General features: G+C 41.6%; 1 protein-coding gene across 2 annotated transcripts in view; it reads right to left on the bottom strand.

Moving 5' to 3' along the window:
- COPA (COPI coat complex subunit alpha) overlaps positions 1-15,135 on the bottom strand; it is a 54,087-nt gene that overhangs the window by 11,799 nt on the left and 27,153 nt on the right. The window contains exons 9-17 of one of the 2 annotated variants that reach the window (XM_019025301.4): positions 12,894-13,029; positions 11,987-12,069; positions 10,768-10,918; positions 9,092-9,158; positions 7,992-8,067; positions 6,055-6,137; positions 5,247-5,386; positions 4,581-4,666; positions 4,326-4,464 (exon numbers count right to left, since the gene is read on the bottom strand). In XM_019025301.4, the coding sequence (XP_018880846.1) occupies positions 4,326-4,464; positions 4,581-4,666; positions 5,247-5,386; positions 6,055-6,137; positions 7,992-8,067; positions 9,092-9,158; positions 10,768-10,918; positions 11,987-12,069; positions 12,894-13,029 (961 nt within the window). Of the gene's footprint in view, positions 1-4,325; positions 4,492-4,580; positions 4,667-5,246; positions 5,387-6,054; positions 6,138-7,991; positions 8,068-9,091; positions 9,159-10,767; positions 10,919-11,986; positions 12,070-12,893; positions 13,030-15,135 lie in introns of both variants that reach the window. The other variant, XM_063693712.1, reaches the window with a different exon arrangement.

Here is a 15,135-nt window from a genome sequence, read left to right as displayed (position 1 = left end):
GGTCATGCCACTGTACTCCAGCCTGGGGTGAGACTCTGTCTCAAAAAAAATAAAAAATAAAAAATAAAAAATCAATTTAATTCACTACATTAATCAATGAAAGGAGAAAAACTGTATGACTACCCCAATGCAGGCTGAGCATCCCAAACAGGAAATCTGAAATGCTCCAAAATCCAAAACTGAGCACTGAAGTGACACTCAAAGGAAATGTTCATTGGAGCAGTTTGGATTTCAGATTTTTGGATGTGGGATGTTCAATCAGTAACACAAATATTCCAAAATCAGAAAAAAATCAGAAATATAAAATAATTCTGGTTTCAAGCATGTCAAGTAAGGGACACTCAACCTGTATATGCAGAAAAGTTATTTAATAAAATTCAATATTTAGGCCGGGCATGGTGGCTCATGCCTGTAATCTCAGCACTCTGGGAGGCCACGGCAGGCCGACTGCTTGAGCCCAGGAGTTCAAGACCAGCCTGAGCAACACGGTGAAACCCCATCACTACAAAAAAAACAAAAATGAGCTGGGCATGGTGGCATATGCCTGTAGTCTCAGCTACTTGGGAGGCTGAGCTGGGAGGATAACTTGAGCCCAGGAGGCAGAGGTTGCAGTGAGCCAAGATTGTGCCACTACACAATGGGCAACAGAGTGAGACTCTCTGCCAAAAATAAATAGTTAAATTACATTAATTTAATAAATAGATATAAATAAATAAATTCAACATTTAGGTTGGTAAATGTTGAATTTTACCAAGGTAAAAAAAAAAAACTCTTAGCAAAAAGAAATAGCAAAATTCCTTCATAGAAAAGGGATATACATTTTAAAAATCTACTGTAAGCTCACATAATTCTAACACACTGAAAGTTCACCCTTTAAGTTAGGAATAAGACAAGAATGTTTGCTGTCATCATGTTAATTCCACATTGCTGGAGATCCTAGTCAGTGCAGTAAGCAAGAAAAATATAGTAATATATAAGTACTTGAAAGAGAAACTAAATTGTCATTACCCACAGATACTATTATTATTTGTAAAGGAAATACAAATAAATCCTGGAATTGATAAGAGTCTAGCAAGATTCCTAAAATCAATTTTAAATTGATTTTATTGTATTTAAATTGAATTAACTGTATTTCTAAATATCAACAAAATTAGAAAATTAAAATTTTAAATAGATATTATCCATTTACAAACAGAATTTTAAAACCATCAAGTGTCTAATAAATCTAACCAAAGAAATGCAAGATCTCTATAGAGAAAACTATAAAACTTTATTGAAGGATGTTCCAGAAGACCTAAATGAACGAAGAGCTGCTATACCAAGTTCACAGATTAGGAAACTGAACACTGTAAGGACTGTAAAGATGACAGTTATCCCCCAACTGATGTAGAGAATTAATGCAATTCCAAACGAAACCACAAACTTTTTTGTGTGGAATTTCACAAGTTACTTTTTTTTTTTTTTTTTTTTTTGAGATGGAGTCTCACTCTGTTGCCCAGGCTGGAGTGCAGTGGCGCGATCTCGGCTCACTGCAACCTCCACCTCCCAGGTTCATGCCATTCTCCTGCATCAGCCTCCTGAGCAGCTGGGACTACAGGCGCCCACCACCACGCCCAGCTAGCTTTTTGTATTTTTAGTAGAGACGGGGTTTCACCGTGTTAGCCAGGATGGTCTCGATCTCCTGACCTCGTGATCCACCCGCCTCAGCCTCCCAAAGTGCTGGGATTACAGGCGTGAACAACCGTGCTGGGCCCGGAATTTCACAGGTTACTTTAAAAACTTATATGAAGGGCCGGGCATGGTGGCTAACGCCTGCAATCCCAGCACTTTGGGAAGCCAATGCGGGAGGATGGCTTGAGGTCAGGAGTTCGAGACCAGCCTGGCCAATATGGTGAAACCCCATCTCTACTCAAAATACAAGTATTAGCTGGGTGTGGTGGCATGCGCCTGTAATACCAGCTACTCAGGAGGCTGAGGCAGGAGAATCACTTGAACCTGGGAGACAGGAGAATCACTTGAACCTGGGAAGCAGAGGTTGCAGTGAGCCAAGATTATGCCACTGTACTCCAGCCTGGGCAACAGAGTGAGACTCCATCTCAAAACAGCAACAACAACAACAAAACTTACATGAGAAGGCAAAATTTACTTGAAAATACCCTAACGACTTTTAAAAAATAAACAAAATAGGATCAAAGGAAAAGTTGTACCAGATGTGAAGATTTATCATAAAGCTACATTATTTAAGACAGTGTGGAATTAGAGCAGAGATAGACAGACCACATTTGAAAACATGATTCATGTATGACAAAGACGAGACTGCAGAACAATGGAGAAAGAACGGTCTTTTCAATAACGCTGCTGGGCAATTGAGTGTCCTTATGGAAAAAGTGGGATTGAGCTTTCTATACCTCACACCATACATAACTATCAATGTCAGGTAGATTATAGACCTAGATATAAAAAGCAAAGTTACAATGTTTTTACAAAAGAATACAGAAGAATGGCTTTATGATTTGGGAGTCAATAAATATTTTAAAAATAGGATGAAACCTAATATCCATAAAAGATAAAGATTCATAAACTCAACTACATTGAAATTAAGACTGTTCATTAAAGGATACCATAATCAGAAGACATGCTACAAAAGAGGAGATACTGATATTTGCAACATGTAGCTCTGACAAAGGACTGACATGCAAAAAAGAAAGATAATATAAGATAGATTAAAGATTTGAACAGAATTCACATAAGAGGAAATCCTACTGGATGGCCAGATGAAAAGGTGCTCAATCTCATTAGGAAACAGAGAACAGCAAAACAAAATTACAAGGAGATACCATTACGCCTCCATCAGATGGACAAAAATAAGTCTCACCAAACTTGTCAAGAAGACAAGAAAGGAAATTTTTTGTTCTTTTTTTTTGAGACGGAGTTTCGCTCATTGCCCAGGCTGGAGTGCAATGGTACGACCATGGATCACTGCAGCCTTTGCCTCCTGGGTTCAAGTGATTCTCCTGCCTCAGCCTCCGGAGTAGCTGGGATTACAGGCACCACCACCACACCCAGCTAATTTTTTTTTATTTTTAGGAGAGACAGGGTTTCTCCATGTCGCTCAGGCTGGTCTTGAACTCCTGACCTCCAGTGATCTGCCTGCCTCAGCCTCCCAAAGTGCTGGGATTACAGACGTGAGCCACCATGCCCAACCCAAAAGGAAATTTTTATACCAAGCTGGTGGGCATGCAAATTGGTACAATCACTTTGAAAAGCAGTTTCACAGCTGGGCGCGGTGGCTCACGCCTGTAATCCCAGCACTTTGGGGGGCCAAGGTGGGCAGGCCACAAGGTCAAGAGCTCAAAACCAGCCTGGCCAACATGGTGAAACCCTGTCTCTACTAAAAATACAAAAATTAGCTGGGTGTGGTGGTGTGTGCCTGTAATCCCAGCTACTCGGGAGGCTGAGGCAGGAGAATCACTTGAACTCAGGAGGCGGAGGTTGCAGTGAGCCAAGGTCACACCACTGCACTCCAGCCTGGGCGAGACTCCGTTTCAGAAAAAAAAGAAAAGCAGTTTCACATTGCCTAATAAATGTGAAGATATGCATAATCCATGGCCTAGCAATTCTATTCTGGGGATACACTCTAGAGAAATGTATGTACATGTACCCCAGAAAACAGGTAAAAAAGAATGTTTAAGAGCATTGTTCATACAAGCCAAAAACTAGAATTCACTCAAATATTCCTTAAAAGAGTAGAACTGACAAACTGTGGCATAATCATATAATTATACAAAAATGAAAATAAACACATTGGAGCTACAAGATGGATGAATCTTATAAACAAAATATTGGGCAAAATATGAAATAATATATTCAGTATGATTTCATTTATATGAAGGCAAAACCAGGCAAAACTAAATCATATTAAGAAACACAGGGCAGTAAAATTACACAGAAAAGCAAGGAAGAAATTACTGTAAAAACTAGAATGTTACTTTTGGTGGAAACAGGGAGGGTTGTGACCACGTGGCAAAGGGCTTCTGGGGTGCCGGAACTGTTCTATTTTTTGACTTGGGTGGTAGTTATGCTGATGTTCACTACATAACTTATTTGTTATTCTATATTTTTTTATGTAATTGTCTATATTTGTTTTAGATTTCTCAATTTTAAAAAAGTTGAAAAAAGAATGTTCTGATGCCCCTTGCACATATATGCCAGGTAAGGCTTTTCCATGAAGAAAATTCATGGAGGACTTCAGTTACATCTCAAGACAGGACAGTGATTTCAGGAAGCTGCCTTCTCCCATTCTGTATCCCAGATAATTAACTTACCCAGTGGTGACAGCATATTTGATGTGGTTGCTTGTGGTATAGATAAATACCCCACTCTCATCCCAGGCCCCACTCTTGACACGAATGTTCTCATGAATGTTACATAAAGCATCCAGTTTGCGGTTACAGATCACAATGGCTGTAAGAGGCAAAGGGCATGAGTGTTCTGTTGGATAGGGTAAGTGCCGTAGACTGGCAGGGATGGGGGTGGGAGGGAATGGTCTCTAAATCAGGGTGGATATAATGAAGACTCACCGTGTTTGGCTAGTAGTGCCACATGTGACATGTCTGCTGACCAGATAACGTATTTCACTTTAGAAATCTTCACAGATGCCAGAGTCCTGAGATAGACAGAGATGTGCAAACATGAATGGATCTATTTCCCTTGTCTCAGGCTTTGATCTACATCAATTGCACCCTCTAATTAATGTAAACCCCAATTTCTTAATGTAATTCTAATTACATAAAATACTTAATGTAATTCCTACATAGTAGCTCAGTGACTTAAACATTTTGGCTCACATTGTGCACTTACCCCTTCCTCAACCCCCTCTCCCTCATTTCCTTGTATTATTAGGGAATCTGTGTATGTCTGTTTTCACCACTGGACTGTAAGCTCCCTTAAATGTAGGAACTATGTTATTAATCTCTGTCTCTCTCTCATTCTAAGCTCCGAGAACACGCTTTGTTCAGGTAAGTACTGTAAAAACAGATAAATAACCAAGAATCTCACTGTAATGCTAGTGTGGATGTGAAGAATGGAGAGTGATCACAGAAGGGAAAAGTTACTACAAAGAGTCTTGGAGCACAAGAAGTGGCCAAGCCACAAGACAAACTCACTTGGGGAAAAAAGGTTCCCACTAAAGATGTCCACTCTCCCCAACTACATGGCTGTCTGCTTAGGGGCACCTGATATGTTACCGCTTCTGCTGTACGTCAAAGAGTGTGATAGAGTCCGCATCTCGAAGCAGGAGATTGCCTGTGCCAGCATAGAAGATCTCATCACAGTTGGGCACCTGTACCTTTTTGGTGATCTCATTCTTCAGATTCTTGATCAGAAGCTGCAATAAGTATTAAAGATGGGGTTAAGAGAAGAAGTGTGTATAGATGATGATGACAACCGATGATGTTCCTCAGCAATTGTTCCTTAGCTTCAATTAACTAAGTATTTTTTGTCCTGTCCATGTCAATTACCACTGCAGACAGACTACGCCAACCAAGATCTTCTCTAAGGGCCTTAATACATATTTTTTCTCCTCCAACTAAAACATCCTGAGAAGTCTCAACTAAAGTCTGAATTTCTCAATGAATGAGAGAAAGAAAACACTGTTTCTGGGGCTTAAATTTTGTTAAATATTTTCTTCAGAGTGCTTTATCTTGTGCTGGACCTATTACATTTCAAGTAACAATGGAGGCAGCAGAAGGAGGGAAATTTCCTCATCCAGCCCACTCACTTCAGATTTGATGCGTTTTGGGCTCCTGTAGTCAAGAGTGACTTTAGCTTGGTTCTTAAACCCAGAGCCACAGCGATCATCAACCCAATCAAATCAGTTTTAATGCCATTCCCCCAAGAGGGCTTAGTGTAGGGCTAGAGACAGAGGTACAGCCAATACATGAGAATCACGGCTGCCCGGGGGAGAACAGAAAAAACAATGGTCTTTATTTTGCAATACACAGGCCACTGCCACCACACTCCCCAAATTAGTTTCTGCTTTTAGTCTTAACTCACCGAATGCATCCGATCTAGGACAGCAAACCGATTTCGAGCGACCCAAACGGCTGTCAGGCCTGAGGATCGTTTCCCTTCAGGCGCTGAGAAGAACAAAACCAAAGGGTGGGAGCATGTGGTGAGTCACTGGCAGGTGACATAGTCGGGTGCCATGGAGCTGCCAGTCTTGCTGGATGCCATCTTGGCTTTGCCAGTTGAGCTGCTTCCTAACTAATTCAGCCATAACCTGGGGCTATTATTGAGTGACTTTTCCCCACCAGTCCCCTCCAAACACCAACCACCACCCCTGCCAAGGCTCTTTTCTCTAGGCCAAGTGGTTGCATTCCAGCCAACATCATGTACTGGCAGAAGGGCCGCCCATCTTGGGAGACAGCACACTCCATCAAGCTAACGAGCAGGGCCCCCCTGGCCAAGCTGCGGCAAAGCAAGCCTGTGTCATAGGACCCCCTCCACAGGATGCAGCTGCTCTGCTGCTTTTAACATGCAAATGCAGACTTCTTAGTAGGGCAGGGTGAGGCAGAGCACTCCCAACTAAATCTTGACAGGAGAGCTTGGTGCTGGGCGGTATTTAGAACCAAGTTGTTGCTCTGTAAATGTCAACTGACCATTCTTATCACCCTGAAGAGAGTTACAAAATGTTCCTCAGTTCAGTAGCTTATTAGAATTTTGAAATGGACACTCCATTCTCTGGGAAACTTGTAGAAGGATAAACAGAAGGGTGTATCAAAATACTCTTTTACCTATTAGACCAGCAGAAAACTGGAGAGAACATGCTGGCCAGTCTTGCCCCTGGCATCTGGAGTGGCAGGCAATTTATGAAACTAATTATTATCAAAACCAACACTCCCGTTTTCCAGGGGCCAGGAATCTGCACTATTCAAGCCCATCTCTGTTGCCCACCATTGGGCTGCTCCTTTATTATTATCTCCCTCAAAAAATGAAGTACAGAAAATAAAAGTGGTAATAAAACAAAACAAAATATTTTAAATTCTACTAATTGTAAACACAGACGGGGAAAAAAAAAAGCAAAGAGCTGAGTTGGGAGGTACCAAACCATAAGATTTAGTCAAAAATGGCTTAACTGACTAATTTATAAGGGAGACTTTGACTTATGGATACCAAATACAAATATCTTTTCTTTCTCTCACTATGAACACATTTAAAAGAGAGGAGATCGATTAGCAACAATAATAACCCAGTGGTACCCACAAAAGAAACAGAGCTAGCAAATTATTTCTTAGGAATCTGTTGATGGGGTCTAAAATATCATTAAAATATGCCAGTAAGAGTGGGGATCTGCAGAATAAATCTCTGACCTGGTACTAGCCATAAACCTGCTGGAGGAAGTGCACCGAAAGGACCATAGGCAATAGTCAAATCCATTCTGAGAATGTTTTGTCAGCAAGTTCTAATCACAAGGACATCAACAAGGGATGGTGGTGATGGAAGAGGTAGGCAGGAGTCTCAGCTGGATCCTGGGATCCCAGGTGGGGTGTGGGGCTGTTAGCAGCCTCATCTTTTTGACATGCAAAAGGAAGCAAATCGGATCTGGATGTGGATAGGACAGTATAAATCCCTAGTCCCAGGATGAGGCATTATAAGATTGGAACCACATTTTTAAATAAATGAAACTACCAGGGTGAAAGTCATATCAACTGACAATAAACTAGGATAACATGCTGTGCTGAAAGAGAAAATGGAGAGTTTCTAATAACCAAATTATAAAATATATATATCTAGCTGGGGTAATAAAATGGAGGAGGAACATGAATATTTCACACCATGGTTGCCTCTGATGCAATTGTCAGCAGCACCTGCCAACAGACATGAGTGATGTGGCCATGGCTTGGGGATGGAATGTGAAAAACTTGAAGAGGAGTTATGATGCGGGTGAGGAGAGCTGGAAGCAGAGTGGGGTAGACAAAAAGAACACTTACCATCAGGATTCTGGGAGTCAGCATCTTTAGGGATGGTGTACAGGTCATAGGTACTATTCTCTAAATTGCTAGCTCTCTGTAGAAGAAAAGGGGAAATTAAAATGTTAGTGAGAAGCACCCAAGATACCAGTTTTCCAGTTTACTCTGACAGAGAAAACAGTTCCATTGCACAGACACCAATCTGAAACCATACTTTTCTTACCCTTCACCCAGAGGGCATTTGACTGTTTCTACATCTATGAGTTATAGGGCTCTTTGCCAAACACATCAGCACTGATGTCACTTTATTTTCTTTATCCTCCAAAGATGCAGATATTATCTGAATGAAGGTAAGAAATGCTCTCTACTCCACAAATTAACAGACTAGGACCCTGATATTCTGGTACCCCACCCTGAGGACTCATCAACTGAGTACTCAACCGCTGGAAAGGAAAAAAAAAGACATCAAAGAAAAGACACTATAGGAATGCAAATGTTTATTGGAAAAAGAAGAAAAGAAAAAACACTCAAGAAAACTGTCAGAGTATGGGACTACTAGATATTAAAGAAGAACAGATTAGACAATATAGTTATATGAGGAAAGACATATAACTTCATTCCTTTTAACTTGGCCATGAGAGCACTAAAATTAGAATGTCATTTCTTTTTTTTTTTTTTTTTTTTTTTTGCAAATTCTGTTGCAAGAAACAGAGAGGAGTCATTGATGACTCTGAAGCCAACCCCACTGATATGAACTCCCTCTCAAAATAATAGTTCTTCTATTTTCACCCAAAGGAAGGGATCAAGGTAAACATTTTCTTTCCATAGGAGATATATATATATAGTCTAAACATTCTCTCAAATTATTTCTAGTGATCTGGGTCATTCATTCTGATGCTCCACTAAGTTCAGCTTTAGGAAAGATAGGCAGTTCACAAATGCTCAATATGTTTACGACAACTGAAACCTACCTGATTTGAGTCTCTGAGTGATCACTGTGTCAGCTCTCACAAAATGACCATTAAATAGTTTCTAAGAAGCCATTAAAGATTCCCTAAGGGCATAAAAAAGAGACCTATGGAAAATGAGGAGAACCTAGGAGGGCTCCACAGGTTACTTACTGTACAAAGCAGGACTGCATTTTCTGCTGGATTGTATGACATATTGAATACTGGAAACTTGGAACCACTAGAGATATATATAGAAAAAGGAGAAAACAGGGAAGAGGCATAAGAATAGAAGGAAGAAAGGAATCACCCCCACACCTCCTACTTATCCAATCTTTACACTATATACTCATCACTTTTATAATCAGGAATAAAATGAATAAATATTGTATTCTCTTCCTTTAAGGCTTGGCAACTTCCCTAGCTCAGCTTTAAACAAACAGTTTTAAAAAGTAAGCCATAGTAGAAGTCAAATTATTCAACAGAAGGTAGGTAGGGTTAACACTCACTGTAGTGAGTGGGACTGGTTCTGCTTGGACGCAAATTCCTACACATAATTGCAGTGGACACCACACAGTAACATAATGTGATTTGTCTCTGGCTGGTTTCTCCTGTCCCTTGGAGTGTTCACATAAACCCATTTTTTTATTGTAATGATGCTAAAGGGTGGTTATCAAAACCTCATGCCAAATTTTGCCACCATGAACGTTTCAGCATGCTGATGCAGCTGGCTTTTCAAAAGGACAGTTCCTTTTGCCAGGCATCCCAGAGGTTATTGTATCTTCAGAATTAAGAGTTTCCAGGGACATATATTCTGGTTCAGAGTTGTGCGCTTTTTGCTGGAAGGCAAGGGAGAGTTAAAGAAAAGAAATGCCAAACAAAGGCGAAAAGTTCTGTTACCAGTTTGGGCCATTCTCTATCAAGAAACTTCCTCTGGCTTGCAAGAGACCCAGCAAATTGTGGCAGAATGATTTTCCATCCACAAGGTCACTAGCATTCTCAAGAAGGGAACTATCATTCTACTCATGACCACTTCCTTGCCTCCCTCACTCACTGGGTTTAAACTGAGCGGGCTCATCTAATGGGGATTCCATCTGTGACAGAATACGAGATCCAAAATGTCATTTAAAAGAAGAGTCTTGGTTGGGTGCGGTGGCTCACGCCTGCAATCCCAGAACTTTGGGAGGCCGAGGTGGGCGGATCACAAGGTCAGGAGTTCGAGGCCAGCCTGACCAACACGGCGAAACCCCGTCTCTACTCAAAATACAAAATTAGCCAGGTGTGGTGGTGCACACCTGTAATCCCAGCTACTTGGGAGACTGAGGCAGGAGAACTGCTTGAACCCAGGAGGTGGAGGTTGCAGTGAGCTGAGGTTGCATCACTGCGCTCCAGCCTGGGTGACAGAGTGAGACTCCGTCTCAAAAAAAAAAAATTTAAAAATAAATAAATAGGCCTGGCGCGGTGGCTCACGCCTGTAATCCCAGCACTTTGGGAGGCCAGGCCAGGCAGATCATGAGGTCAGGAGATTGAGACCATCCTGGCTAACATGGTGAAACCGTCTCTACTAAAAAATACAAAAAATTAGCCAGGCGTGGTGGCGGGCGCCTGTAGTCCCAGTACTTGGGAGGCTGAGGCAGGAGAATGGTGTGAACCCGGGAGGCGGAGCTTGCAGTGAGCCGAGATCGCGCCACTGCACTCCAGCCTGGGCGACAGAGCGAGACTCCGTCTCAAAAAATAAATAAATAAATAAAATAAATAAATGAAAGAAAGAAAAGAAGAGTCTTGTTTGTGGGAGTTGTATCAGGGTGACAGATGAGAGGGTTTGGAGGAAAGAAACAAGTCCGATTTACCTCCGCAACTGCATCACAGCTACATCTTTGGAGCTGTTGAAATCCAGCTGTCGTAAGAATCGGTCCTTGACATAGTGTAGCATATTGCCATGAACAGCATAGGCTGGCCGTTCCCGTTCCAGCTTAAACACAATCATACCACCATCATGGCCTGGGGGACAGGGAGAGGAGGAGAAAAAATTAAGCTGTAGGCAAGAAAAAAACCTGGAAATTGGAGATACATAAGGATGAAGATTATATCTGTAAGACAAGACACCTGAATGCATCCCTTATTTGCCTAAATTCTCACAATTCTTGGAATCTTTATTTAAATAATTCTCTGTGAATCCTTTCCTAATACTATTCACGCTGCCACACTCAGTGCCACTATCCACACTGCCCTTTTCTGTGTTCCCCTAATGCTTTGTACAAACCTCCATTACAGTACTTATCATCCTGCACTGTAATCATTTAGGTCTATCACCCACATTGTAACATGAATTCCCTGAAGGCAGAAATTATAATTTCCATCCTTCCCCAGTCTCTAGCATATAAAAAGAGTATAAAAAGTATTTACTGAAAAAATGAATGTTAAAAACCCTTTGTGATTCTGTTTTTTAAAATGTTTTGCTCTTTCCCTACTAGCACCATCATCCCTTAGAAAACCCTTCCACTCTTGTTCTCCTACTGTCTGCTCTCCAAATATAAACCAGATCATGTCACTTTCCTGCCCAAAAACCTTCCAATGGCTTTCCATGTATTCAGAATAAAATCTTAAGTTCTAACCATGGCACAGAAGGCAATACACGATCTGGCCAGACCTCATCTGTTACTCAGTCCCTTACTCACTGTGCTCCAACTGGCCTCTTTGGTGTTCCTTAGCATGTGATGGTGACATGCTAAGCACCTCTCACAACACAGTCTCTGCATTTGCTGTTCCCATTGCCTCATACCCTTTCACTTTTCTGAACCACCCAATATAAAGCAGCAGTCCCCATACTCATCCGTCTCTATCTGCCTTACCTTTAATTTTTCTTCAAAGCATTTTTCACCACACATCATTTTATGTACATATAAAGTGGAGGGAAAAAAAGGAGAAAAGCTTCAACTAAGTGGCTCTGAGAGTCCTTCTTCTTCTTGTCATCCTACTATACATTTACTAGAGACAAAGCTAATAATCACTTTCAAGACTTATAAACTTTGAATTAAGCAAAGAAAAAAGAGAGAAAATGGCCCTTACCTGCTGCAAAGAGGTTAAGGTTAGGGTGAGCAGCTAGGACCCAGAAACGATCATGGTCTCTGCGGAAAGTCTGAACCCCAGTCCTAGAAAAGGTACACAAAAAGAAAAACATTAATTTCCTAGGAATCTTCAGCCCATCCTACACAAGAATATTAAATGGTAAGCCAGCAAGCTGATTAAAATGTAAATCAGGGAGAGTAAACTGCATATCCTAAGTAACAGTAGTCGTGATAAATTCTACCAAGGAACAAAAAGAGGAGACTTCAAAACTGACCATATTGTTATGATATATAGATTTCCCCTTTTCAGCATAATTTTATGGCTTTCATTCTGCATTTCTTTTTTTTTTCGAGACAGAGTCTCGCTCTGTTGCCCAGGCTGGAGTGCAGTGGCGTGATCTTGGCTCACTGCAAGCTCCGCCTCCCAGGTTCATGCCATTCTCCTGCCTCAGCCTCCTGAGTAGCTGGGACTACAGGCGCCTGCCACCACGCCCGGCTAATTTTTTGTATTTTTAGTAGAGACGGGGTTTCATTGTGTTAGCCAGGATGGTCTCAATCTCCTGACCTTGTGATCCACCCGCCTCAGCCTCCCAAGTGCTGGGATTACAGGCATGAGCCACCGCGCCCGGCCTCATTCCGCATTTCTTACTTCTCTAGCTACAGAACTGGGGAAAGGGGGAAGAAGAAAACATGTTTAAATTTAGAGGCAAAAAATAATACACATGGAGATTTCTATTTGATGGAAAATTTGTAAATGTTGACTGATCTCTAGGTCTCTTCGAATTTTCATAATATGTGATTTGATTTGTCTACATGCTGAAGATGATGAGAGACATAAAGAAGTATTCCAATCTAATTTTAAAAGAGAGAGTAAGAGAAAGTTCACACAACACTGATGACTACCTTACCGCTTAGACATATCCCAGACTCGAATACTCTTGTCCTCAGAATTGCTGAGGATCAACTCTTGGCGAGGGTGGAAGACGGCACAAGATACATTGTTGTAATGGCCCCGGCAGGTATCAACCTCCCATGCCTTTGATTCTGAAGGACAAAAAGAATTAGGTCATCACAATTCCCTACTACTATAACTTTAGGATTTGGAGATATGACATCCTCTTCATCAAGAACTAAGTACTATTACAGAATGCTAAATTGCCAACTTCTTTCTAATATGGCAATCTTCTTCATTTAAGTCTCTTAATCTTTACATGTCTTGGTTCTTTCATTCTGACCCTCTTATTGATTATAAAACCTCTTCTCTTGGCCAGACATGGTGGCTCACACCTGTAATCCCAGAACTTTGGGAGGCTAAGGTAGGGGGATCACTTGAGCCTAGGAGTTCGAGATCAGCCTGGGCAACATGGTAAAAAATCCCATCTCTACAAAAAATACAAAAATTAACTGGGTGCTGTGGCGCACGTTTGTAGTCCCAGCTACTCAGGAGACTGAGGGGGAGGATCGCCCAAGCCCAGAAGGTCAAGACGGCAGTGAGCCGTGAATGCACCACCGAACTCCAGGCTGGGCAACAGAGCAAGACCCTGTCTCAAAAAAACAAACACCTCTTTTTCACCATTCTCCATCCCTTTATCCTGTTTTATCTGTCCTGATAACAACTGTCCTAGTTGGCCTTTCAATTTTTGTTATTTTTTCTTTTTTTCAGGGACCTGCCACTTTAGGAGTTGCCATTTTAGAACAAATATGAGCTCCTTCAGACAGGGGCCTTATCTGTTTTAGTCACCGCTGTATCTCCAGAGCCTTAAACAAAGTCTAGTACAAAGGAGGTACTCAATAAATATTTGTCAAATGAATGGATGAATTCTATGTTCATACTCCTCAAAATAAGGGTACCACCACAGGAAAAAAGGGAAAGAAGGAATACTTTCAGTTTCAAAACAGTGGTATAGAAGCAAGCTGGCTTCACCCCCCTCCACAGAAAACCCAAAACAAATATACAGTGCTGAGATTTTCATCAGCAACAACCCAGAACTCAAATATGACAATGAGACAGTTCCTGGGGCCACAGAGAGATGAAAAAACTCTGAGCAGATGGTAAGAGCATCTGATTTCCACATCTGCAATGGCCCTCCCCCAACTCATGGTTTCTACACTGGAAAAAGTGAGACTGAGGTGGTCAACTACCTTCCCCATCTTCCTGGGTGCCCTGGCAGGAGACCTAACCTTGACTTAACCCATGGGAAGCACCACGACTGCCTGAAAGGGGAAATATCCCTGAGGACAGGCAGAGAGAAAGGGGGGAGGCAAGACTATCACACCCAGCCCCAGAAACTCTGCTCTGTTACTTGGCCAAAGGAGATGCCAAATCAGAGTGGCTGCTCAGCAGCACTGCGTTGCAGGAAGTATATTCCACAGGTCTGCCCATACACGAACCTCTAGCCAGCCTTCACACACAGCTGGGATAATCCCTTTGGGACCTCCCCATTCAGGACAGACAATGCTCTGGTCATTTACTAAAGCCAAGGTGAACTCGGACTTAAGGTGTCACCTAAAGCCAAAGAGGAGGAAGTGACCTAGCAGTACAGATTTCCTAAGCAAATATATCCAATAAAAACCAAAGCAAGTCAAACAGAGAAAACTGGAATAAGTAACTAATCTTTCAATACAAAGTTATAGGTGTATACCCAAAATAAACAATAGCAAACAGGGAACCATAACCTCCCCACAAGGACAAAGCAAAAATACAATGACTGACCCTAAAATGACAGCAACTTGTGATCTCTGACCAAGAATTAAAACTGGTAGTTTAAAGGAAACCCTGTTATCGCCAAGAGATGGCTGAAAAACAATTAAGAAATTTACCAGAGAAGTTTAACAAAGAGATTGAAACAATGAAAATAAATCAAACAGAAATCTTGAAACAGAAACACATTTGCTGAAATGAAGAGCTCATTAGAGACTCTGAATAGCAGACTGGACCAAGTGGAGGAAAAAAATCAGTGAGCTCGAAGACTGGCTGTTTGAAAAATACACAGTCAGGCTGGGCATGGTGGCTCACACCTGTAATCCCAGCACTTTGGGAGGCCGAGGTGGGTGGATCACAAGGTCAGGAGTTCGAGACCAGCCTGGCCGACATAGTGAAACCCTGTTTCTACTAAAAATACCAAAATTAGCCAGACATGGTGGTGGATG

The sequence above is a fragment of the Gorilla gorilla genome, chromosome 1, assembly GCF_029281585.2.
Source record: "Gorilla gorilla gorilla isolate KB3781 chromosome 1, NHGRI_mGorGor1-v2.1_pri, whole genome shotgun sequence".
Lineage (NCBI taxonomy): Eukaryota > Metazoa > Chordata > Mammalia > Primates > Hominidae > Gorilla > Gorilla gorilla.
The sequence above is the reverse complement of the archived record's forward strand: the minus strand, read 5'-3'. Positions and strand labels throughout refer to the sequence as shown.